This window comes from Macaca thibetana, chromosome 2 (assembly GCF_024542745.1).
Source record: "Macaca thibetana thibetana isolate TM-01 chromosome 2, ASM2454274v1, whole genome shotgun sequence".
NCBI classification, from domain to species: Eukaryota; Metazoa; Chordata; class Mammalia; order Primates; family Cercopithecidae; genus Macaca; species Macaca thibetana.
The window spans coordinates 36,265,483-36,292,201 of record NC_065579.1 but is presented as its reverse complement, the minus strand read 5'-3'; the positions used below and the strand labels follow the sequence as shown (position 1 = coordinate 36,292,201).

General features: G+C 38.6%; 1 protein-coding gene and 1 long non-coding RNA gene across 4 annotated transcripts in view; one reads left to right on the top strand and one right to left on the bottom strand.

The window, feature by feature from the left end:
* TOPBP1 (DNA topoisomerase II binding protein 1) overlaps window positions 1-26,719 on the top strand; it is a 64,914-nt gene that overhangs the window by 11,206 nt on the left and 26,989 nt on the right. For 2 of the 3 annotated variants that reach the window (XM_050779578.1, XM_050779577.1), the window contains exons 9-16: window positions 1,328-1,491; window positions 1,638-1,888; window positions 6,864-7,222; window positions 7,869-8,041; window positions 11,126-11,337; window positions 13,157-13,443; window positions 22,917-23,090; window positions 23,179-23,288. In XM_050779578.1, coding sequence (XP_050635535.1) covers window positions 1,328-1,491; window positions 1,638-1,888; window positions 6,864-7,222; window positions 7,869-8,041; window positions 11,126-11,337; window positions 13,157-13,443; window positions 22,917-23,090; window positions 23,179-23,288 — 1,730 coding nt within the window. The remainder of the gene's footprint in view (window positions 1-1,327; window positions 1,492-1,637; window positions 1,889-6,863; window positions 7,223-7,868; window positions 8,042-11,125; window positions 11,338-13,156; window positions 13,444-22,916; window positions 23,091-23,178; window positions 23,289-26,719) is intronic. The other variant, XM_050779579.1, reaches the window with a different exon arrangement.
* On the bottom strand, window positions 19,165-21,991 carry LOC126948167 (uncharacterized). The gene is made up of 3 exons (XR_007723351.1): window positions 21,153-21,991; window positions 20,595-20,691; window positions 19,165-20,108 (listed from the first exon to the last, which is right to left on the bottom strand). It is a non-coding gene; the product is annotated as an uncharacterized LOC126948167 (long non-coding RNA).

Genomic DNA, 26,719 nt, shown 5'->3' with positions numbered 1-26,719 from the left:
AGTTCACTGCAACATCTTCCTCTTAGGTTCAAGCAATTCTGCCTTAGCCTCCTAAGTAGTTGGGATTACAGGTGTGTGCCACCATGCCTGGCTACTTTTTCTATTTTTTTTTTTTGTTTTTGAGACGAAGTCTCGCTCTGTCGCCCAGGCTGGAGTGCGGTGGCGCGATCTCGGCTCATTGCAAGCTCCACCTCCCGGGTTCATGCCATTCTCCTGCCTCAGCCTCCCAAGTAGCTGGGACTACAGGTGCCCACCACCACGCCCGGCTAGTTTTTTGTATTTTTAGTAGAGACAGGGTTTCACCTTATTGGCCAGGCTGGTCTTGAACTTCTGACCTCAAGCGGTCTGCCGTCTTGGCCTCCCAGAGTGCTGGGATTACAGGCATGAGCCACCACACCTGGCCCAGAGGTGTTTTGTATCATCTTTTATCTTAGACTACCAATTCTAGATATAACTTTTAATTATTTCTTACATATAGAAAGTATATGATTCCAATTATTTGTTAAAATATAGTCTAGTAATGGGGGTGATTTAATTTGGGGTGTAAATACAGTTTGGGATACATCTGTTATACTTAAATTTTTTTAAGGTCACCTTATGTAAAATAGAGGTAAAATGATTTTTATATTGATTAAATTGATTTAAATGTATACATCCTGGTAGTTAAAAATAAATTACTGCATACATGTTATCCTCAAAGCATTGTGTTCAGTTCTTTGACGTACATGTATTTTTTGTTCAGTCAACTCTGTGAATAAGGTAACATCAATTTATAGGTAAGAAAATTGGTTTAAAGAGTGTAAGCAACTTGCCTATTGTCGTTAATCATTAGCAGCTGGAAAAAAACAACACCCCTCGCCCACACACGCACACGCACGCACACGCACACGCACACGCACGCGGGCGCGCACACACACAATTTAAGCCCAGGTGTTCTGAATTGAGACAGCTAACTACAGTTTACTTTTATAATTACTTCAAAATTTACAAGTAAGGTTCACAGTTAAAGAAGTTACCTGCATTTTAGAAATTGGTACGCACTAATATTTAGAAGATGTTGGAATCTGGCTTCTATTTTATTTATAGCCTCAAAATACTTATCAAATATCTACTGTGAAAGATAATAATGCTGTATAAGATTGTAAAGAGTGATTAAAAAATCAAAGTTACAGAACGGTTAAAAAATCAAAAGTTTCAGAATATATTCATATATCTTAAATGTACACAAGTTGTCTTATTTATACGCAGTGGATTTAGATATATATTTTTAGTTTTTTTCTATTGAGAGAAAGCATGTTATATACATTAAATATTTTCTTTCTTGCAGATATATCTTTGCGGTTTTAGTGGCAGAAAGCTAGATAAACTGAGAAGACTTATTAACAGTGGAGGTGGAGTTCGTTTTAACCAGCTTAATGAAGATGTAACTCATGTTATTGTGGGAGATTATGATGATGAATTGAAGCAGTTTTGGAATAAATCGGCCCACAGGTTTTTTCAGTTTTTAATTCAAATCAATTTCTACTACATAATTTTTCTTAAAATTGCGTATCCATGTGGTTCTGGAAACTGCATGACAAGTAGGATGATGGTCTTTATAGCTTGCACTAATACATAACTATGTGCTGTTCTTGTAGGCCTCATGTAGTGGGAGCAAAGTGGTTGCTAGAGTGTTTCAGTAAAGGTTATATGCTTTCTGAAGAACCATATATCCATGCTAATTACCAGCCAGTGGAAATTCCAGTTTCAGATCAGCCTGAAAGTAAAGCAGCTCTTTTAAAAAAGAAGAACAGCAGCTTCTCTAAGAAAGACTTTGCTCCTAGTGAAAAGCGTGAGCAAGCTGATGAAGATCTGCTCTCTCAGTATGAAAATGACAGCTCCACAGTAGGTAAGAAATGCTCATTAGTATTTGTAGTTAGTAAGAAATATTTTAGTAGCCTAATACATACATATGTGATCTCTGCCAAGTTTTCTAGATTTTAAGTTAAATTAACCTTTTTCTTTCCTTAAAGTTTTGCTTATAACTTTTTTTCTGAGCAGGCAAGACGATAGGGTCCTGAACCCTTTAACTCTCTCTCTCTTCAGCTAACTAGCTCTATTTTGATTTGTTACATATACAGGCATTGCTTGATTTGTGTGTGAGTTTCTAATAGCATGAGCCTTTTATTAAAACCTTGTAACAAATGCCTCTTACTGGATTATTGTGGTCTTTCATGCATGAAACACTGTACTGTGGACTTACCACCTCAGTGTGTACACTATGTAGTAAGGTAAATTGCCAGTGAAGCATTATAAACGTCATTACTTCTTTTTTATTAAAAAAAGACTTTATAAAATACCTAATATAGCCAAAATATATAAATTTAAATAAATTTAATGTGTATCATAACTTAAAATCTAAAGTTAATCAGAATTTTAGTCTACTCGAATTAAACAAGAACCTTAGAAAACTCTTTTATTTTTTTGAAGCAGAATTTCGCTCTTGTTGTCCAGGCTGGAGTGCAGTGGCCGTGATCTTGGCTCACTGCAACCTCCACCTCCCGGGTTCAAATGATTCTCCTGCCTCAGCCTCCCAAGTAGCTGGGATTACAGTCATGCACCACCACCCCTGGCTAATTTTGTATTTTTAGTAGAGATGGGGTTTCTCCATGTTGACCAGGCTGGTCTTGAACTCCCGACCTCAGGTGATCTGCCCGCCTCGACCTCCCAAAGTGCTTCGTGAGCCACGAAGCCTGGCCTAGAATATATTAATGATCACAACCAGCCCTTCTCCCTATCTCCACTCATCAACGTACTCAGCTTATGTGATTTTGTCTAGTATTTTCATTATCTTTTAAAATCTCACAATTAGGCATTATCCTTTTATATAGTCAACATTTGTTTCATTTACTAACACGTGTAACTGTTGTTTTGCTCTCCCCAGTTCTTCTTACATCCGAGACCTCTCTTCTGGAATCATTTTCTTTCTTCCTAAAATAATATCCTTTAGAGACTGGTTTAGTTTCTGTAAGACTCTTCAGCTGGGTATACAGTTCTAGACAGTTTCTTTGTTTAAGCACAGAGATATTGTTTCATTGTCATCTGTTTCCCTGACTGCTGGATAGGAGGTCACATGTCAGTCTGTCTTCCTTTACAGGCAATCTGTCTTTATCCTCTGGCTGTTTTTAAGATAGTCTTCCTTTTGGTTTTTGTGTCCTAGAGCTTTACCGTTTATTTGTCCTGCTTGAGATTCATTGTGCTTTCTGAATCTGAGAATTAGTAGGTTTTCTGCTTTTTGTTAGGTTGATAAATGTTTATTATCTCTTTGAATATTGCCTCTCCCCCATTCTCTATATTTTCTTAACTCCCATTTGCTTTGTATATGGGTCACTTAATTTTCCAGATCACAAATCGTCTCTTCAGTTATTGCCTAATCTGTTTTACCCATCTATTAAATTTTCTGTTTTAATAATTAATTTTTCAATTCCTAGAAGTTTTAGCTTTTTTAATAGTCTGTCATTTATTTTTTTACTTTTAAAAATAGAGATGGGGTGCTACTGTGTTACCCAGGCTGGTCTTGAACTCGTGGGCTCAAGTAGTTCTCCCACCTCAGCCTCCCAAAGTGCTGGAATTACAGGTGTGAGCCACCACACCCAGCCAAGTCTGTCATTTTGTATTTGTATTTTTTGTTCTTTATTTCTTAAAACACATTAAACCTATTAAAACATCTGTGAATTGTTCTGTTGGTTATTGTTTATGGTGCCTGGTTTTCTCGTGTTTTGTGATTTTTATTGTGAACTTGTACTTACTAGGACTCTAGGAATTCTAAGAAACTTGGGGTAGGGATTTGTTACCCCAGAAAAGGTTCATGTTTGGGTCTAGGTGCCTAGGAGTTTACAAACTCAGTACACCTATAAGTTGGTGTATTGGCTGGAGGTTTCTTAGACCATCCAGCTAGTATGAATTTATTCCCAAACCTACTTTGAGGACCAGCCTCTGATGAACAAATTCTCAAGAGATATTTTTTCCGCTTGACCCAAAGCCAGTGTTCTTGACTTTTTCCTTTGCAGGGCAGATTTGTTGTTGGTTGCTTGGTTGGTTGGTTGGTTGGTTTTGGTCTGTTTACTAAAGGTATGTCTCTTCATGGGTTCTGGGTTTGTTCTCTCAGGCGATACTCTGCTTTACCTCTAATTTTTATGAATCCAAAGGACTGGCTCCTGTCTCTTGTGTGATACCTTTACATTCCAAGGGTCTGGGTTACTGCACAAATATTTAATAGATTTTGACTAACCATTAGCTTTAGTAACTACTTAATGTTCTAGATTTAGTAACCACTTTAGTGGTCTGGATTTTAATATTTTATCCTATATTTTGAAGTGTTTTTAGTGAGAGGGTTTCAAAGATCCTAGCCCACCATATTTCTTGAGAGGGAATTCCTAGCATTCCTTTTTTATTTACACTGTTCTGTACTACAAAATTGACTTTTCTCAAACCATTTACTTATGCTTTAGTATTGTATCACATCAGGAGATCATCCAAATTTTCCAGGATGCTCTGGTATAAAGAAGCCACAAATTAACTGAAAGCGATTTTTTTTTTTTTTTTTTGGAGACAGGGTCTCACTCCATCACTGAAGATGGAGTATAGTGTTACAATCTCGGCTCACTGCAACCTCCTCCTCCCGGGTTCAAGCAATTCTTTTCCCTCAGCCTCCTTAGTAGTTGGGAGTACAGGTGTGCACCACCACGCCCAGCTAATTTTTGTATTTTTAGTAGAGATAGGGTTTCACCATGTTGGCCAGGCTGGTCTCAAACTCCTGGCCTCATGTGATCCTCCTGTCTTAGCCTCCCAGAGTGTTGGGATTACAGGCGTGAGCCACCACACCCAGCTAGCGATTTTATATACTATCCTTCAGACAAGGGTACTTGGTGTAGGGCAGGTGATTAGTTTCTTAAACCTTCCTTTCTAAGGCTGCTAGTGGTTTACTGACTTTGTAAGGATTAAGTGATAGTAAATCTCAGTGGATCACCAAGCATCTGAGAAAATCTATAGTAAAATATTTTATAATTAATTCTTAGAATTGCTTTTGATTTAAGGGAGTTTTTTTTTTTTTTTTTTTTTTGAGATGGAGTCTCGCTGTGTCACCAGGCTGGAGTGCAGTGGCATGGTCGTGGCTCACTGCAACCTCCACCTCCTGGATTCAAGTGATTCTCCTGCCTCAGCCTCCCAAGTAGCTGGGATTACAAGCACACGCCACCATGCTCAGCTGATTTTTGTATTTTTAGTAGAGATGGGGTTTCACCATGTTTGCCAGGCTGGTCTCAAACTCCTGACCTTGTGATCCTTCTGCCTCGGCCTCCTGAAGTGCTGGGATTACAGGCCTGAGCCACCGCGCCCGGCCCTAGGGGAGCTTTTTGAATAATAGGTTTGTTACGTAGTATCTCTTAGGCTTTTGGATGCGATCTGTTTGAAAAGAGATCCTACTGCTAAAATAAATGGAAAGAACTGCTGTAAAACATGTTAGTTTGTTATGAGTCTCTTAACTTCAGAGTTTTACTGATGGTTTATTAAGAACTTAGTATTTCTACTTTGTTTTTATAGTAGTAGTCTAAAATTCTACGGAATTTCTTCCTCCTTCCCATCTTACCAACAACATGTAGACATCGAACAAAGTTTTTTTTTCCCCTAGATGTGACTGCAAAATAATTGTACTTGCAAAAAATAAAAAGGGTTTCACTTATAAAACAAACTGTTTACATTTTAACAAAACCGTTAAAAGAACTTTCCGGAATGTTTTATAGTATTGCGTCACCTTTAATTCCATCTAAGCATATTCATTCTCATGAGTATATCTATAAATTGTAAGTATACTATTGTCTTTTATTCCTTGTATTATGAAACCAAGGGTCAAAGAGGCTATAAAACTAGAACCCATCTCTCCTGACTTACTGATCAGTAAACTCTGTAGACAAAACTATGCTTCCTTAGTGTGAATAAGAACAATTTTAATACTTATGTTTAGTAGGAGTCATAAGTTCCTAATATATATTGCAATGTACTTAATTTACAAGTTCCTAATATATATTACAATTTGCTTAAAAATGAAAATGCTAGTGTCTCTTGGAGATGAGGATAGAAGTACGAAGATGGCACTATAACCTGGTGTTATGAACTCTGGAGTCAGACAGACTTTGGTTCGTATCTCATTTCTGCCACTTAACTGTGTGACCTCAGGCAAGTTACATAACCTTTTCAAGCCTGAGACTCCTTTTGGACAGAAGGGATGTGCTGATAGTATCAGCCTCACAGTTAGCATTATGTGAGCATTACATGCATGTAAAGCAGTTAGTCACAGTGCTTATATAAATGAAAGAGTGATTCTTGAATAGCTTCCAGCCTTGTTGGAATCACGTGGCAGGGTAAACTTTTTCTCTAAAGGAGTAGACAATAAATATTTTAGGATTTGCCAGCCACTTCCTTATAGTCATTTCCATATTAACATGTTCCATGTTAAGGGCTTGACAGTTACACCATTTAGACTTGTTGATTTTTTTTCTTAATGGTATTTTGTTAGTTTTATGGTGAATCATCTAAACCAGTTTCGGAACTAAGACAGTCCTGTAGGAGCTATATAATTTTAAACGAATTCAAGTGTCTATTATACTAGGCATACCTAGGACTAACATGATTGCTCTTGTCCTTCCTAATGGACTCTTGGTAACCCCGAAGACGGAGTGAATCCATATCCCTTTATTATACACGTAAGCTTTAGTTTTATAAGTATGGTCAAAATTCTCAGATTCCATGTTACATTAAAATCCTTGCTAGAAATGAACTTTATAGGGTAAATTGTTGGTTAGAAAACATGTACTTTTCTCTTTCAGTGGAGGCTAAGACATCTGAAGCCGAGAAGTCTGAAGTTAGGCCCTTTAATAATTCTACCCGTGCTGAGCCCTTGAATGATTCTACTCACGTTTCTTTGCAAGAAGAAAACCAGTCTTCTGTCAGTCATTGCGTCCCTGATGTTTCTACAATTACTGAAGAAGGCTTATTTAGCCAAAAGAGTTTCCTTGTTTTGGGTTTTAGTAATGAAAATGAATCTAACATTGCAAGCATCATCAAAGAAAATGCTGGGAAAATCATGTCCCTTCTGAGCAGAACTGTTGCCGATTATGCTGTGGTTCCTCTGCTGGGGTGTGAAGTAGAAGCCACTGTGGGAGAAGTTGTTACAAACACGTGGCTGGTAAGACAACACTGTAGTTGTTGCAATAACCACTATTGAAGATTATCTGAGTGCCAAGAAGGTTAATGTTTGTTTCTTAGGCAGTTCAGTTACAGTAAATCGGTGTTTGGATTTGAACACTCTTGATTTTACTTTTAGCAAGGGAAATTCTAAAGTTAAATGTGCAAGTTTCTTGGGCCTAATCCTAATACGGTAGAGGTTACTCTTTCCCAGAGGCCACAGCAGCAACATTCCTTCTTAGGAGGTCACTATAGGGTCATCTCATACTGTTTGTCCTGTTTTCTTACAACCGAAGCATCACGGGTAATTTCACTGTTGATTTTTTTTTTTTTAACGTTCCAAGAATTATGAGAAAAATAGTGTAATACATTGGAAGGAATGAAATGTAAAGCAACATTCAATAACTCCAATGATAGATCTTACTGATTGTAATAGCCTAATGTAATCAGTCGATGTATGCATATGTGTGTATGTATATGTATATTTTAACGTTATGATATGAAATGTATTGAGAATGAGCATACACAGGTTTGTATTAAAGTAAAACTTCTTATCAAAACTGAATTATTGCTCATGTGCCTGAATGAGTGTTAACCACTGGCTGCTTATTTCAGGTTGGCTTTACTGTTTCTCTTGTTTTTAAAAGGTTACTTGCATAGACTTTCAGACTTTGTTTGATCCAAAGTCGAATCCTCTCTTCACACCAGTCCCAGTAATGACAGGAATGACTCCTTTAGAGGATTGTGTTATTTCATTTAGCCAGTGTGCTGGAGCAGAAAAAGAGTCTTTAACATTCCTAGCAAACCTCCTTGGAGCAAGGTATGTGATCTTTTTAATGCACCTGTTGTGTTGGTGTATCTTTTTATTTATTTTGACTTCTTGGAGAGCATTCAAATTAGAATTTGGTTGGGTGTCTTTATTATATTTATGGATGTTATATAGTTCCTTCTCCCCTCCCACTGCTTCACTTGACTAGCCTTAAAAAAAAAAGTACCTCCATTGTCCAAAGATGAAGACTTAGGTATCATAAGAGATAATAACTGCAGTGGATCCAAATACATGAAATAGTGTTTAAGTCGTGACTTCATAATGACACCAAATAAACTAAGGTAATTGATGATCTTTGAAAGATGCTAGGGGACCAGTCTATTACTTTGAAAGCTGACAAAAGGAAAGGATCAAGTAATTTAACCTGCATTTCCTGTGCAGTTTGCATCAGGGTAACATGATAGTGGATATGGCAAAGTTTCCATTTTTAAAGATGTTTCAACAAACAAACAAAGAATGATAAGATTGTAACCCCTAATGAATGAAAGAATCTAGGCATTGAACATCAATAGTTAATCACACAATAAAGGGACAAGATATGATGTGCCTTCTTATGAAGAATACACCACCACTTTGAAGTAGTCTTGCCAAAATAATCAAACCTCAATCTGATGATGCTTCTAGATCCAATTCCCAATTTATAGGAAATGCAAACAGCAGAATAACACGTTAAACTACACCACAATGATATAATCAGCAAGACCCAGACTTTGGTACAACTCTATGGCATAAATGATCCAGTGTCTTCAACGAATGTATATTAAGGGCATGGAAAAGAAGGTAGGAACCTATAAGCTAAAAGACATGAAAAAGCAAAAGCCTAAATATAGTCTTTAAAGATGCCATTATTTGATTATAGAAAAGTAAAGAAGTGATTACTGTAAGTGTCCAAATAGACTGAGCACAGTGGCTCATACCTGTAATCCCAGCACTTTGGGAGGCCAAAAGATTGCTTGAGCTCAGGAGTTTAAGACCAGCCTGGACAACATAGTGAGACCTCATCTCTATTTAAAAAATAATTTTAAAAAAATGAGCCAGGCATGGTGGCATGTGCTTATGGTCCCAACTACTCGGGAGGCTAAGGCAGGAGGATTGCTTGAGCCCAGGAGACCAGGGCTGCAGTGAGCTATGATCACACAACTATACTTCAGCCAGGGCAACAAAATGAAACCCCGTCTCCAAAAAAAAAAAGCCCAAATAGTGGCTACTATTAAGAAGGGAGGGAACGGGGGTTGTATGGCATGTTGGAGAGGTTCTGGGGTGGTTAGCGAGATTCTGTCTTCTGACATGGGTGGTGGACTTAAGGGTTTCACCTTATAATAATTCATTGAGCTGTATATTTCCTTTTTTGCTGTTTTCTGTTTGAATTATATGAAACAAAAAAATTCTTTTAAAACCGAAATTGTGGAAGATAATAACATACATGACAACAGACTCCACTGGATGCAACTAAAGCTGCATTCAGCAGGAAAGTCATGCAAATTCTGAAATAGAATAATTGGGACTAGCCCTAACAGTTATTAAAATACATTTTGTGGCCAGGTGTGGTGGCTCATGCCTGTAATCCTAGCACTTTGAGAGGCTGTGGCAGGAGGCCAAGTTCAAGACCAGCCTGGGCAATATACTAAGACTCTGTCTTTAAAAAAAATTTTTTAAATGAGCCAGGCAGTGTAGCATAAATCTGTAGTCTCAGTTATTTGGGAGGCTGAGGTGGGAGTATTGTTTGAGCTTGGGAGGTCAAGACTGCAGTGAGTCACAATGGCGCCACTGTACTCTAGCCTGGAGGACAGAGCAAGACCCTGTCTCAGAAAACAAACAAACATATATTTTGTGAAACTTCACTAAATAACAGTGTAGTTGCGTGTAGCAGAAAGTTTAATTCAGGGACAGCAAGAGTGGCAGGAGACTCAAATACACAAAGGAATTTACGATAAAAGTGACATTTCAAATTATTAAGGAAGACATGGCTTATTCAATAAATAGGATTCATTAAAGCTGGAGCAATATCTCATATCTAAATAAGTACTGAATGGATTAGTGGGTTAAATATAAAAAATGAAGTTATAAAAGTACTAGGATAAACACATAACATAGAAAAAAAGTGTCAGGAAACATGGGAAATTAAAAAATCTGAAAAGTTGGGAACTGGAACGTAAAACCCAGAAGTCATAAAAGAAATCATGGAATTCGGTTCACTCTCAAGTCATAGACTTCTTTTTCTGCCCTGTATTCTCTGTGTGTAATATCCTGTGATCTTGAGGCACTTAACTTCTCTCTATTTTTTCCCATATCGATACTTAAATATTGAGAGGATCAAATGAGATAATATGTAGAAATGCTTTGGAAAGTTGTAGTAGGTTAAAAAATAATAATAATGTGTTATTTATACACTTTGCTCCTGTCACTTCTTCCTTGCCTTCTTTTGGGGGGAAAGGACAAAGTGTAGGGGTGATAACTAATTTAGGAGGTAATTTTGGCTGTGTGAGGTGGTTCACGCCTGTAATCCCAACTTTAGGAGGCTGAAGCAGGAGGATCACTTGAGCTCAGGAGTTTGAGACCAGGCTAGGCAACATGGTGAAACCCCATCTCTACAAAAAATACAAAAATTAGCCAGATGTGGTGGTTAGGAACTACACCTGTAGTCCTAGCTACCGGGGAGGCTGAGGTGGGAGGATAGCTTGAGCCTGGGAAGTGGAGGTTGCAGTGAGCTGTGATTGTGCCACTGCACTCCAGTCTGGACAACATACCAAGACAAGACCCTGTCTCAAAAGGAAGTAATTTTGCTGTCGGTTCTTTGTATGTCTAATTATGCATAATTGTCTAATTGTCTAAAAACATAATACGTCTAATTATGTTTTTATAAAAAATTTGTTACAGCAATACATTTTTACCCTAGAGTAAGCATTTGTAAGGGGATTAGCTTAATTTCAGATAGAATAAACCAACTTTTAATCAGTATTTTTTTTTATACTCACATGATCTCTAATCACACTGTTGTGTTGGAAATTTTGTTCTTAAGTGTTGCGGGTGAATTGTATATGTGACCATTTCCACTTCTTTAAATATAAATTTCAGTGTTCAAGAATACTTTGTTCGCAAATCCAATGCAAAGAAAGGCATGTTTGCCAGTACTCATCTTATATTGAAGGAACCTGGTGGCTCTAAATATGAAGCTGCAAAGAAGTGGAATTTACCTGCAGTTACTATAGCTTGGCTGTTGGAGACTGCTAGAACGGGAAAGAGAGCAGACGAAAGCCATTTTCTGATTGAAAATTCGTCTGAAGAAGGTTAATACTTTTATTCTGTTATTTTATATATATTTACAACTGGATGGTTTCTGGGATATAAACGTGCCAATGCTTGTGTTTAGAAAAGGTCATTGATTTTCGCTTTTCACATTGGGTGCAGTGAGGGTCTCAGTGTTTGAAGTCTAAAGATGTAAGCCTGGCTCCTATTTATTGTTGATTCCTTCGATGGCTCACAGTAACATACCATGTAATTAATGTGCTCTCTCTCCTCTTATCTTTGGGCTTCTGCATGTTTCCTGTAGACCACCTCACAGTTGCCAGCTCTTCCTTCTTATCTTTCAGTTCTCAGCTAAGGTACCACTTTCACTGGGAAGCCTTTCTTTTTTTTTTTTTTTTTTTTTTTAAAATTATTATTATACTTTAAGTTCTAGGGTGCTTTTGCACAACATGCGGGTTTGTTACATATATACATGTGCCATGTTGGTTTGCTGCACCCATTAATTCGTCATTTACATTAGGTATTTCTCCTAATGCTATCTCTCCCCCACCCCCATACCCCACAACAGGCCCCGGTGTGTGATGTTTCCCGCCCTGTGTCCAAGTGTTCTCATTGTTCAATTCCCACCTATGAGTGTGAACACGCGGTGTTTGATTTTCTGTCTTGTGATAGTTTGCTCAGAATGATGGTTTCCAGCTTCATCCATGTCCCTACAAAGGACATGAATTCGTCCTTTTATATGGCTGCATAGTATTCCATGGTGTATATGTGCCACATTTTCTTAATCCAAATCCAATCTATCATTGATGGACATTTGGGTTGGTTCCAAGTCTTTGCTATTGTGAATAGTGCCACAATAAACATACGTGTACATGTGTCTTTATAGTAGCATGATTTATAATCCTTTGGTTATATACCCAGTAATGGGATCACTGAGTCAAATGGTATTTCTAGTTCTAGATCCTTGAGGAATCGCCACACTGTCTTGGGAAGCCTTTCTTGACTCACTAAGTATGGCCTTTGTCTTGGTGTAATGTTTTGTTTCACCATGACACTCTGTATCATCCCTTTTATCTCTTACCTCGGTGTTATAATGGTGGTTTATTTTGTGTCTCCCTGCTAAATTATAAGTTCCAGAAAGGCAGTGAGCATGCATGTCTTGTGAATTCTGTATTTCCCGTGTCTAACACTAGGCCTGGCATGGAGTAGCTATCTAATAAGTTTTTTTGTTAAATGTTGAAAACAGGTGGAAGGCAGAGGTGGAAGAATACAGTACCCTCTCTTGTAAGATAATAGCATTCCTGGGCAAACTTCAGGGGCATATCAGCAGCTTGGGAACACCTCTCAGAGTCATTACTTATTTTGCCAGACAGACTGGTAATTTTATGACTGAGGCTAAGTGATGTTTAGGTCGTATTAAAATTTGATTAAGGGCTTTCCAAAACTTTACTGTAGTTAACTCTGAGTAATTCAGATTTTCTTTGTAGCCTGTCATTGACTAGAAAGACATTCACTGATACAATTTTTGGCAAATAGGCTTATTGAGACATAGCAAGATGAAACAGGAAATCTATTTTTAGTTTTTCAGTTAATGTGCTTGTCTAACTCAACATATATTTAATGCATAATCTGGTTTGTTTCTTGGAAAGTAGGTATATAATTTTGTCATTTAAAGTGTACTGAGAATTGACATGAAAACTAACAGTTAGATTGGGATGACAAGGTAGATGGATCACTTGAGCCCAAGAGTTATGCAAGAAAGAAAGGAAATAAAACAGATGTAAAACATTACTTCTTGTGTACTGGAAAAAAGTGGGCATTAGTGTCTCATATTTGTTTCTTTTCATTTTAAATCTCTAGAACGAAGTTTGGAAACAGAAATAACAAATGGAATCAATCTAAATTCAGATACTGCAGAGCATCCTGGCACACGCCTGCAAACTCACAGAAAAACCGTCATTACACCTTTAGATATGAATCGCTTTCAGAGTAAAGCTTTCCGTGCTGTGGTCTCACAACATGCCAGACAGGTTTCAGCCTCCCCAGCAGTAGGACAACCACTTCAGAAGGAGCCCTCACTACACCTGGATACACCATCAAAATTCCTGTCCAAGGACAAACTCTTCAAGCCTTCCTTTGATGTGAAGGTAAGGTTTATAGGCAATGGTCCCAGAGTTAACAGTTTTACCGTTTATAAAGTTAAAGCACCAAATTCAGCATCACCTCTAAAGTGTAGTAGTAAATTTTCCGGAGACATTGGCAAGTAGATTTTTGTTATTGCGTTTGAATGTTTTGAGTCCCAAAATACATTTAGGGTTAAGGTAAGAGCTATAGATAAATACGGTGTGAAATTAGGACATCTGGGTTCAAGTACTAGATCAATCTTGAACTGTATGACTAGGCCGATCATTTAACATACCTGAGCTTCAGTTTGTTTCTTCATACAAAGAAGATAATATTTGCTCTGAAAATTCATAGATTATAAAGATCAAATGATGAAATCACTTTATAAACTATAAAATGTAAACACACTGCTACTTTATATGTTGGTTCTCAGAGTACAGCCACGATTTGCCTTCTGAAAATGTGTGTGTATCACCTTACTTGAATTGTTTCCTGTAAAGACATGAGTTAAGTCTGTGTTTTAGTTTGATCTCCTGAGCAGTATAGTATGGCTCCCTTTCTGAAAAATTTGTTTGCAAATCAGGGGCTAATAAAATCTTCCATATGATTTTCTTTTATTTTCCAAAGCTGATTTTCATCACTATTTCTTTAGTAGCTTTTGACGTCTTAAGTGGCTGTTCAAACCGTTGTCTATGATTTCTTTATCTACAAACCTTTGCAGAATTATTTTACTCATTTGTCTGTTGATATTTTTGCTTGTAGGGTATTTAGAAGCAATATTTTAATAATTTTTTATTAGTGTGTTTTGGAGCAGACTTACTAAAAAGTTTACAGATTATTCATATTCAGAAAATAAATATTAACTGATATCCAGGACAATTTTCCCCAAGCTAATTTATGTCTTTATTTTTGGTGAGAATTCCAGTGACCCACATGAAAAAAAAAGTCTTTACTATTAAACTCAAAATTCTAAGTTTTCACATGAAATCTCTTCTGAGGTAACATTTTGTACTGTGATTAATACTCAGGTCCATATCCCTTAAGAAATAAAGGAAAATCAGTCTTGGGAACTGTGAGGTGTAGGATCAAGTCTCTTCTTTGTCCCCTACTGCCTTTTAAAAGCAAGTCAACCTCTTTCGGCTTCATTATTCTCATCTGTAAAATCCAGATGATCTCTGAAGTCTCATAACTCACAGACTCTCCGAAGAGCAAATGTAATAATCTTAGTAGGCAAGAAAACAGTAGAAATATTTTCAGTCATTGAGACCATTCTTATGTAGATACTTTGCAATAAAAGTTTTGCAGTGGAAAGCTGATAGTTCTGAATAGCGTGAGTACAAAAAGCACATTTAAAGATTTTATTGTTTAGAGTCATAATATTGAGCAGTGTTTTTTCTCCTTTTTCTTTCTTTTTTGATGGCACATAAATAATGCTTCATCTTATAATCAGTGGTTCTTCAAACTGATATAATATGGTATATTGAATTATTTACTCAAAACATGAAAGGGCCTATGGAATAATCACAAAATTGACCATCTCTTAGGCCTCACCTTCCCTCCCCACCAAAAAATTCACCTCTTATTTAAAGTTAATTTTTAATTAATATACATCAGAGCAGTCCAATAAGTATACTGCTAATGAAATATCAGGGTTAATCATTGGGAAGCCACTATACACGTTCAGATAGAGACCATGGTCAGCACTGTAAACACTTCCTTGTGGCTCCATCACTGCTTCCTCCCTAAAGTATACTCCTGACTTCTAACCCTATTGTTTTGTTATGCTTGTTTTTGACTTTTAAATATATGGTATCAGAGTATGTATTTTTTTGAGTCTGCTTTTTAAAAATTGTTCTTTAACCCTTATTTAGATGTGTCTGTTTTGCTACATGCAAATATAGTTCATTTATTTATTCCTTTGTATGGATATACCGAATTTACATTTCCAGTGTACTGTTGATGGGCATTTAGTTGGTTACTGGTTTTTTGCCCTTACAAAATAATTTCACTGTGAGCATTCTTGTGCGTGTCTCTTGGAGTCTATGTGTGTGTATTACTATGTGGTATATACCTAGAAGTGAAATTGTTGGGTTCTATTTCAGCTTCAGTAGAGAACGACAAATTTTTTGCCAAAGTGATTATACGAATTTATGCTTCCACCAGTAGTGTGTTGAGTGTACCCAATGTTCCTCATCTTTGCTGATACTTGCTATTATAAGCTGTTTTATTTCATTTTGTACTTCAAAATAATTTCTAACTTACAAAAAGTTGCAAAATAAAAATGGTACAAGGGGCTGGGTATGGTGGCTCACATCTGTAATCCCAGCACTTTGGGAGGCTGAGGTGGGAGCATCACTTGAGACCAGGAATTCTGGACGAGCCTGGGCAAAATAGCAAGACCCCCATCTCTAACAATTTTTTTTTTTTTTTTTTTGAGACTGAGTCTGGCTCTGTCGCCCAGGCTGGAGTGCAGTGGCTGGATCTCAGCTCACTGCAAGCTCCGCCTCCCGGGTTTACGCCATTCTCCTGCCTCAGCCTCCCGAGTAGCTGGGACTACAGGCGCCCGCCACCTCGCCTGGCTAGTTTTTTTTTGTATTTTTTAGTAGAGACGGGGTTTCACCGTGTTAGCCAGGATGGTCTCGATCTCCTGACCTAGTGATCCGCCCGTCTCAGCCTCCCAAAGTGCTGGGATTACAGGCTTGAGCCACCACGCCCGGCCATTTTTTTTTTTTTAATTAGCTGGGCTTGGTGGAGTGCACCTGTAGTCCTAGGTACTCAGGAGGCTGAGGTGGCAAGATGGCTTGAGCCCAGGAGTTTGAGGCTGTAGTGAGCTATCCTACCACTGTACTCCAGCCTGAATGACAGAGCAAGACCCTGTCTCAAAAAGAAATAAGTACAAGGATGGCTGGACATAGTGGCTCATGCCTGTTATCCCAGCACATTATGAGGCTGATCAGGGGTAGATCACTTGAGGCAGGAGTTGGACACCAGCCTGGGCAACATGGTGAGACCCCACATCTACAAAAAGTTGGAAAAATTAGCTGGGCATGATGATGCATACCTTTTCCTACTTAAATGGTATTCTTTATTATTTGTCAGTTTTCAATTATGTTTTTGGCTCCCACTAATTGCCTGTATAGAAGATTTTATTCTGTTTCCCCCTTTTCTCTCTTCTGTTTTTCATTGCATATTTTTTTACTTTGTCAGGAGGAAAAATATATTTTTTCAACCCACAGACCCCACCCTTGTTTTGGTCTTAACTCTATAATCAAATATATGAAATAGTACTCTTCTTTTTGAAGCTTTCCTGTCAGCTTTGGTATGATGAAGTTCATTTTCTAGTAGGTTCCTCAGGAATCTGTGTGTACACTTGTGTACAGTATTCCTTGAGTTATGCATGTTCATAACTTTTACTATGGCCTTGTTTCTACTACAGATTGTTTGGATGTACTATTCTTAGTTTGCTGGTTTTTTTCTTGAGTTTCCTGAAAACGCTCTTCCACTACTGCCTTGCTTTGTGTGTGTTGTTTTTGAAAAAAATCTGATGCCAATCTAATTAAATTATCTTGTCTTTGTAAGTTATTTCATCTTTTTGCCTGGAGGTCATGTGGATTTTTCTTTTATCTTTTTTTTTTTTTTTTTTTTTTTTTTTTTTTTAAGACACAGTCTCGCTCTGTCACCCAGGCTGGAGTGCAGTGGCACGATCTCGGCTCGCTGCAACCTCTGCCTCCCGGGTTCAAGCGATTCTCCTGCCTCAGCCTCCCGAGTAGCTGGGATTACAGGCATGCGCCACCATGCCTGGTGAGTTTTTGTATTTTTAGTAGAGACGGGGTTTTGCCATGTTGGCCAGACTGACCTTGAACTCCTGATGTCAAGTGATCTGTCCACCTTGGCCTCCCAGAGTGCTGGGATCACAGGCATGAGCCACAACACCTGGCCTTTCCTTTTATCTTTGAACTCAAATAGTTTTACGAGGATGTCTAGATGTCAAGAATTCCCAATCATTTGAAATCAGTTTTCTACAATACGTGGTAGGTTTTAAAATTTGATTCTTTTCAAATTTTTGGTCTGAGAGATGAGAAAAATGGAGTTGCCAATCAACTGAGTTGAACAGAACAGGTTGGGATTGGAGCCTAAAGATGAAGAGTTCACATGTTAGACACATTAAGTTGGAGATGCCTGTTAGATATCCAAGTAGTTGTTAAATAGGCAGTTGCAAATAAAGCTGGAAGTTTGAGGAATGGTTTGGGCTGGAGATAAAAATTTGGGGTTCTGAGTTTGTAGGTAATATGTAAAGCCATGTGAGGACAGATGCCAAGAGAACAGGAGAAGGCGAAGAAAGGAAAGAGGGTTTTTTTGGTTTTGTTTTGTTTTGTTTAAGACAAGGTCTCGCTGTGTCATCCAGGCTGGAGTGTAGTGGCATGATCATAGCCCATTACAGCCTTGACCTCTGGACTCAAGCAATACTTCTACCTCTGCCTCCAAAGCAACTAGGACTTCAGGTGCATGTCACTATACCTGGCTAATTTTTAATTTTTTTGTAGATACGGGGATCTTACCACACTGCCCAGGCTGGCCTTAAATTCCTGGACTCAAGCAATCCTCCTGCCTTGGCCTCCCAAAGTGTTGGGATTATAGGTGTGAATCAACATGCCCAGCTGAAGAAAAGAGCTCTAAGGAACACCTTGAGGTGCTCACCTTTAGAGGAGGAACCAGCAAAGGAGACTGAGAAGGAGCTATAAGAGAGGAGGAAAGCCTAGAGATTATTTTAGAAGCCAAGTATTTCAAAGAGGGAGGAGGGGTTAACTATGTCCAGTACTGCTCAAAGATCAAGAAAGGTGAGAATAGAAAATTGGCCAGTGGATTTAGCATTATGGAGGTCAATGGTGTCATCATAACATTAAGGGTTTTGGTGGCATGATGGAGATGGAAGTTGGTGTGGGTTCATAAAGAAATGAGAAGAATGGGAGACATTGAATGTAAACAATGATTTTTGAAGGAGTCTTGCCATAAAGGGGAGCCAAGAAAATGGAGTTGTAGTTATGGGGCAAAGTAGGGTCAAAAGAATGTTGTTTTCTTTTTAAGGTAGAAGAAATAGCCAGGCTCAGTGGCGCTTGCCCATAATCCCAGCACTTTGGGAGCCCAAGATGGGAGGATCACTTGAGTCCCAAGAGTTCAAGACAAATCTGGGCAACATGGCAAGACCCTGTCTTTACAAAATACACAAAAATTAGCTGGGCATGGTGGTGCACGTCTGTAGTCCCAGCTAGTTGGGAGGCAGAGGCAGGAGGATTGCTTGAGCCCAGGAGATAGAGGATGCAGTGGGCAGTGATCATGCCGCTGCACTCCCGCCTGGGTGACAAACTGAGATCCTGTCTCAAAAAAAGAAGAAGAAGAAATAACTATATGCCAGTGTAACTGCCAGTAGAGAGCCAATTGATGATGCAGATGAGAGAAGGAAGACTTGCAGGAGGCTTGAGTCTGAGAGGCATTGGGATCTACTTAAGTAGAGGAAAGTACTAGTGGCACGTGTGCTGAAGGCAGATAGAGGTGGTCTGGGAGCTTCTGATTTTTGTATGAGGAATCCTCTAAAATGCTTTGAAGAAATTAAAAAAATTAAAGTTTAGCATATAGAAAGACTATGTTCTTGGCAAAATAGATTTAAGCATCGTCAAGATCTGTAAAGGCATATTAATCTGTTTGCACATTGCTATAAAGAACTACCCCAGACCGAGTAATTTGTTCTTATTTTTATTTTTTTATACTGAGACGGGGTCTTGCTCTGTTGCCCAGGCTGAAGTGTGGTGGCGTGATCTCGGCTCACTGCAATCTCCGCCTGCTGGGTTCAAGCAATTCTCTTGCCTCAGCCTCCCGAGTAGCTGGAATTACAGGTACCCACCACCACACCCGGCTAATTTTTGTATTTTTAGTAGAGATGGGGTTTCACTGTGTTGGGCAGGCTGGTCTCAAACTCCCAACCTCAAGTGATCCACCCACCTCAGCCTCCCAAAGTGCTGGGATTACAGGTGTGAGCCACCACGTCCAACTTTATAAAGGAAACAGGTTTAATTGACTCACAGTTCCACAGACTATACAGGAAGCACCACTGGGGAGGCCTCAGGAAACTTACAGTCATGGTCGAAAGTGAAGGGGAAGTGAACACGTCTTTCATGGCTGGAGAAGGAGGAAAAGATAGCGGGGGGAGATGCCACACACTTTTAAACAACCAGATATCAGCCAGGCACAGTGGCTTACACCTGTAATCCCAGCACTTTGGGAGGCCAAGGTGAGTGGATCACCTGAGGTCAGGAGTTCAAGACCAGCCTGGCCAAAATGGCAAAACCGCATCTCTACTAAAAATATAAAAATGAGTTGGGTGTGTTGGCACATGCCTGTAATCCCAGCTAATCGAGAGACTGAAGCAGGAGAATCACTTGAACCAGGAGGTGGAGGTTGCATAGAACCAAGATCGCGCCACTGCACTGCAGCCTGGGCAACAGTGAGACTCCATCTCAAAACAAACCAGGTATCATGAGAACTCATTATCACAAGAACAGCAAGGGAGAAATCCACCCCCATAATCCAGTCACCTGCCACCAGGCTCCTCCTCCATCACTGGGGATTACAGTTCAACATGAGATTTGGGTGGGCACACAAATCCAAACCATATTGAAAGGTAATGTAGATCCTAGAAAAAAATGCAAGCAGAAACAGTATTTAAAAAATCTGAAAAGAAAAATTGCAGGTAGAGAGTAACCCTACCATTTATTAAAACCTCCTGTAAAGTTGCAGTAATTAAAGCAGTGTGTTGTCACCTGAATAATCAAGTTAGTGTATAAGATTATACTCCACAAATAGGGGAATGTATTATGTAATAAAGGTAGTATTCAAATTAGACAACTAGGTAGCCATCTGAGAATACGTTTGTAATTAAAGCTCACACTTTACATCAGAATACTTTTTAGATGATCAACTTTTGGGGTTTTCCTTGAAACAGGATCTCCCTTTATCGCTTGGGCTGGAGTTCAGTGGCATCATCATGGCTCACTGCAGCTTCGACCTCCTGGGCTCAAGCAGTCCTCCCACCTCAGCCTCCTGAGTAACTCAGACTACAGGTACATGACACTGTGCCCAGCTAATTGTATTTTTTGGAGAGGTAGAGTCTCACACTCACCATGTTGCTCAGGCTGGTCTAGAACTCGTGGGCTCAAGCAGTTCTGCCTTGGCCTCCCAAAGTGTTGGAATTACAAGCGTGAACCACCATACCCAGCCTAGATGATCAGATATTTCAACATAAGAAATGAAGCCATAAAAATTCCCAAACATGTCATGAATTTGTTTTTAAAATAATCCTAGTGTGGGGAAGGCCTAACTATAACATACACTCCAAAAGAAATAGAAGATTTGTATGAATTTGACAGCATTAAAAATTCTGTGAGTGTGATGGCACACGCCTATAGTTCCAGCTGACGTGGGAGGATTGCTTGAGCCCCAGAGGCAGAGGTTGCAGTGAGCTAAGATCGAGGATGGAGCCACTGCACTCCATTCTGGGCAAGAGAGCAAGACCCTGTCTCAAAAAACAAAACAAATTCTCCAGCCAGGCACGGTGACTCACACCTGTCATCCCAGCCCTTTGGGAGGCCAAGAAGAGAAGATTGCTTGAACCTAGGAGTTTGAGACCAGCCTGGGAAAGACGGCAAGACCCTGTCTCTATGAAAAATTTTAAAATTACCTGAGCACAGGGTTGTGCATCTGGAGTCCCAGCTACCTGGGAGGCTGAGGTGAGAGGATCCCTTGAACCTAGGAGTTAGAAGCCGTAGTGATGTATAATCATGCCACTGCACTCCAGTTTAGGTGACAAAGCAGGACTCCATCTCTAAAAAACAAAAGGCTCCATGGCAAAAATTTGACAAATGATAAATTGAAAGTAAATACACGGATGTTATATCACAGTTGATACATGCACATATAAATTCATACAAATGAATATAAAAGTATATTCATACAAGCAATTAAAAAAAAAAAAAGACTAACAACCCAGTGGACAAATGGGAAAAGGATAGGAGCAGATAGTTGTCACAAAAAATTAGATATAAATATATATATAGCCAGGCGCGGTGGCTCACACCTGTAATCCCAGCACTTTGGGAGGCAAAGGCAGGCGGATCACAAGGTCAGGAGTTCGAGATCAGCCTGACCAACATGGTGAAACCCTGTCTCTACTAAAAATACGAAAAATTAGCCAGGCATGGTGGCGCATGCCTGTAGTCCCAGCTACTCGGGAGGCTGAGGCAGGAGAATTGCTTGAACCCAGGAGGCAGAGGTTGCAGTGAGCCGAGATCGCGCCATTGTACTCCACCCTGGGCAACAGAGCAAGACTCCGTCTTAAAATATACACACACACACACACACACACACACACACACACACACACACACAAAGATATTTAACCTCATTCAGTATAAAGGAGTAGAAAATTAAAGCATACAGATAAAATTTTTTAGTCATCAGATTGTCGAAAAGGAAAAATCTGATTACTGTGTTATCAAGCACATTTGGAAAATACACACACTCATACTTTGCTCATGAAAATGTCAACATTGGTAGATACATGTTGGTCTTGTTTTTTTTTTTTTTTTTTTTTTTTTTTTTTTTTTTAAAGAAATGGGGTCTCACCGTGTTTGCCAGACTGGTCTCAAACTCCTGGCCTTGAGCCATCTTCCTGCTTCAACTTTTCTGGAGTAGCTGAGATTACTGCCAGGAGCTACTGCACTGGGCTGGTAGATACATTTTGCTTAAAAGGTTTCCTTTACTCTTGTATGTGCAAAATGGTTTGTGTACAAGGTTATTCATTGCATCATTATACTAGCAAAAGATTGTTAACCTAAAGCTTATCAGTTGTACACAGGGTAAATACATTCTGATACATACGTGGAATACTGTACACATGCAAAAGAGAATGAGCAAGCCTTCCGGACAACAGTAGCTTCCTTTCAGGAGGGAACTGTTGGTGGCTTTAGAACAGGAATGTATTTTGAACTTTTGAAGATTTTTTTTTTTTTGGTAATTCTCAGCTCGTTTTGACTTTCTAACCTTCTTTATAATTCATTTCTTGATTATATCCATCGTTGCTTGTTTGCTTCCTTCTGAGTTTATTTGTTTTGTTTTGTTTTTTTGTTTTTTTTCAAATTCTAAGATTCAGGTAAGAGGCAAGCACTGCTGAAAATGTAAGCTTGTTAGTCTCTTTGAACCAATTTGCTGGACAGTATGGAATTTTTGTTCTTCACAGTATATAGATTCGATCAGTTTATTCTTTTTATTGTTATTTGGAGGAAAACTAGAGGAGGTTAAACTGTAACCCATTAATTTTGAGGATTCTCCCCCTTCTCTCTCTTTACCCCTTTCTCCTCCTCTTTATTTTTCCTGTCCTATTAACCCATCTTGCTTCTCTCTCTCTCTTCGTTTCTCCTTCTCGCTCTCTCCTTCATATGTATAGGATGCACTTGCAGCCTTGGAAACTCCAGGACGTCCCAGCCAACAGAAAAGGAAACTGAGTACACCGCTCTCAGAAGTTATTGTCAAAAACTTGCAACTTGCTTTGGCAAATAGCTCTCGAAATGCTGTCGCTCTTTCTGCCAGCCCTCAGCTGAAAGAGGCCCAGTCAGAGAAGGTAGGATTAGTTCTCTTATTAAAAGGAAGTTTTAGATAACATTTCAGACAATAATGACTGATCTGTTTCTTTTATTTTCCATGGACAGGAAGAAGCCCCAAAGCCACTTCACAGAGTAGTGGTATGTGTTAGTAAAAAACTCAGTAAGAAGCAGAGTGAACTAAATGGGATTGCAGCCTCTCTAGGAGCAGATTACAGGTAGTTGGCACATCTTTCTGTTTCATGGTAATATGACTGAAATTTATAAGGAAACCTAAAGCTATTGTGAGCATCTACAAGGAAATGTTTATTTTGTTGTTTCATGTGTCTTTATCTACAAAATCTCTCCAGTTGATTTTTAATTTACCACATCTGTTGAAAATAGCCTCTCACATTTCGGTTCACTCATATATATATATATAAAATGTATATTTTTTAGGGTATGCACAACAAACACTGGAGAACCTATTTGGTGCCACTATTCTAGAAACTTGGGATCCATGAATGATCAGTATAGCTTAAAAGAATCCCTGTATTCAAGGAGTTTAGAGTCTATTAATAGTAATACATCTGGATCTGAGATTAAGTTTATTTTTACTAGTGATTTTTCAGATTAGAGCTCTCTGGGAGTAGTACTAAGTACTCTGGCAGCCCTCCTTTATTAAGATAGTCTTTTTTGAGCATGTTTTAATTATCTTTTTTTTTAAGACTTTGGAGACTTAAATTATCAGATTTTTCTTCAGTCAACCTGACAGCCTAACCTGAAGACAGATTTCTAGCACAAATGGCATCAGTATCCAGAATTGAGAATCTCTTCCCTATTTCAGCCAGTCCTGAGTTGACTGTACTCCCCCACTATCTGTAATGCTTACTTTGTTGATAACTTGTGTTCAGCCATTCATAGATAGCATAAGAATTTGTTTAACAAATGATGAACCATTTCAGGAATATGATTAGTTTCACCTTCCCTTTTGGTAACTCTTATTTCAGTTTGTTTTCTGTTTGATAAAGAAATTAGGACAGGAAAATATAGAAGTAAAATTAATCTGTAATAGATATAAGCATCTTAGTGTTTGGTACATCCATTTGAAATAGTGCAGCTCTTCTACAGTATATTTGTATTACCTATTATGAATTATTATGTAATGTTATCTATTATTATCTAATTACCTATTATGTTACCTATTGCCAGTTGCTGAGTATTATCTCATTTCATTCTCATAGTAGCCCCACAAGGGATGTGTGTATATTTTTTTCCCTCAAAATTGAATGTTTCCTTGTATATTCTGTTTTGATGTAGACATAAGACTTTCAAGGGAACATATAGGATGTATGTTTTTATACGATTTAAAATGCCAGTCCTCTCAGTATAAAAAATATAATTTATTACTGAAATTCCTTAACAGAATTGAACCAGTATATTGCATTAAAGTTTATATTAAATCTTTTCCTGAAATGGATTGGTAATTGGTAATTGATAAAAGGGAAGAGCCTTTTAATATGCAGAAGTTATGATATTTATGTATTCATAGAGTAAGCAGTTTTCAAGTGAAGTTGTTCCAAATGTTCCCTTTCTTGATCTAGGACCAGACTGTCCCAAAGAGATCATCCAATACTGTCTTCTGCCTTCAGACAGTTAAACATGTAGGCCAGATCTTTGCAACACATCAGATACAGCATCTTCATTTTATTACAAATATTTGTGTAACATTCCCTCTATTAAAATGAAATTTATAAATATAACCTACCTACTTTTATAATTTAAAAAAGCGGCAGGCAGTACAGCACTCTGTGATGCATAGGAGAAATAGAAGGTGCATAATATAGAAAAGATACATGTTCAGTTATGTAATGCCTAAGGCTGACTACACTAGAAAACGATGGAGTATTAATACGTTTGTATACCTATGTAAAGTCACCACAAATCCAACAGTCCCAAGGCTGAGACCAATCTGGGGGCTCAGATATCATGAGTAGCAGTGGTCTTCCATGAGTTTATACAGTAGTCACCTTTTTGGAATATTAGCGTATATTAAAACTGCAAAACAAAAAAAGTGTTTATATGTCAAACAGGTTCTAGGCTCATCTAATTATAAACCACTTTTTTTACATACGTGAATTTGTCGGGACATTAGAATATCATGCAAGATATGAGATAATTATATGCATGACTGTTCCCCAGAATGTCCAGCATCCTGTACCTTACCCACTGCATGCTAGTAGCACCTTCCAACATACAAACACACATTGTAACAACCAAAATCACCCTCACAAATGTCCAGAATAACCCCTGAAGTAACACTTTTGCTGAAACCACTGATGTAGACCAAGGGTGGATGGGCTGGTTCATCTGTTTTTATAAGTGAAGTTTTATTGGAATACAGCAATGCCTTTTCACTTACAAATTGCCTATGGCTGCTTTCACATACGAGACAAAAGTTGAGCAGTTGCAGAAGAGATTGTTTGGTCTGCAAAGTCTAAAATATTTACCATCTGGCCTTTTAAGAACAAGTTTGCCAAACCCTGATGTAAACCATCTACAACCACTGACAGTCTGTTCTTGAATGGACTCTGAAGACTGAAACTCATGGTTTCCATATTGTCATAGTGGAGTTGAATAGTAAACCAAATTGATTCAGGCAGAGATACTCCTGTTTTTCTGAATTATCTTGATAATCTACCACTACAGCAGAAAGGGAGACAGTTATTCGGAGGACTAACAAATTAAGTAAGGTGTATTTTTACTGTTATGTTTGAGGATACATGGTCAGTAGGAAATAGAGATTTTTATAATATAATTTAGGAGGCAATAGTACTTCTTACTTCTTATTCTTTTTTTTTTTTTTTTTTTTTTTTTTTGAGAGGGAGTTTCGCTCTTGTTGCCCAGGCTGGTGTGCAATGACACAATCTCGACTCACCACAACCTCTATCTCCCGGGTTCAAGTGATTCTCCTGCCTCAGCCTCCCGAGTAGCTGGTATTACAGGCGTGTACCACCACATCTGGTTAATGTTGTATTTTTAGAAGAGATGGGGTTTCTCCCTGTTAGTCAGACTGGTCTCAAACTCCCAAACTCAGGTGATCTGCCCGCCTTGGCCTCCCAAAGTGCTGAGATTACAGGCATGAGCCACCACGCCCAGCTTCTTAATTCATTTGGCTATTTAAAAAGTTCAGAGATATTCCTTACTTAGAAAATGGAAAACATTAAGTGTCCCTAAGGATAAAATTATCTTTATTTTGGTGATTGTATTTAGAAATACAATTTTTACTTACCCTTTGGTTTTTACTTGATCTTTCCCAGGTCAAGAGAATATTAAATAGGGGCCAAGTGCGGTGGCTCGTGCCTGTAATCCCAGCACTTTGGGAGGCCAAGGTGGGTGGATCACTTGAAGTTGGAAGTTCGAGACCAGCCTGCCCAACATGGTGAAACCTCGTCTCTACTAAAAATACAAAAATTACCAGGCGGGGTTGCACATGCCTGTAATCCCAGCTGCCTAGGAGGCTAAGACAGGAGAATTGCTTGAACCCACGAGATGGAGATTGCAGCGAGCCGAGATCGTGCCACTGCATTCCAGCCTGGGCGACAGAGCAAGACTCTGTCTCAAAAAAGAAAGAGAGAGAATATTGAGTAGGAAGAATTGGGAGATCATA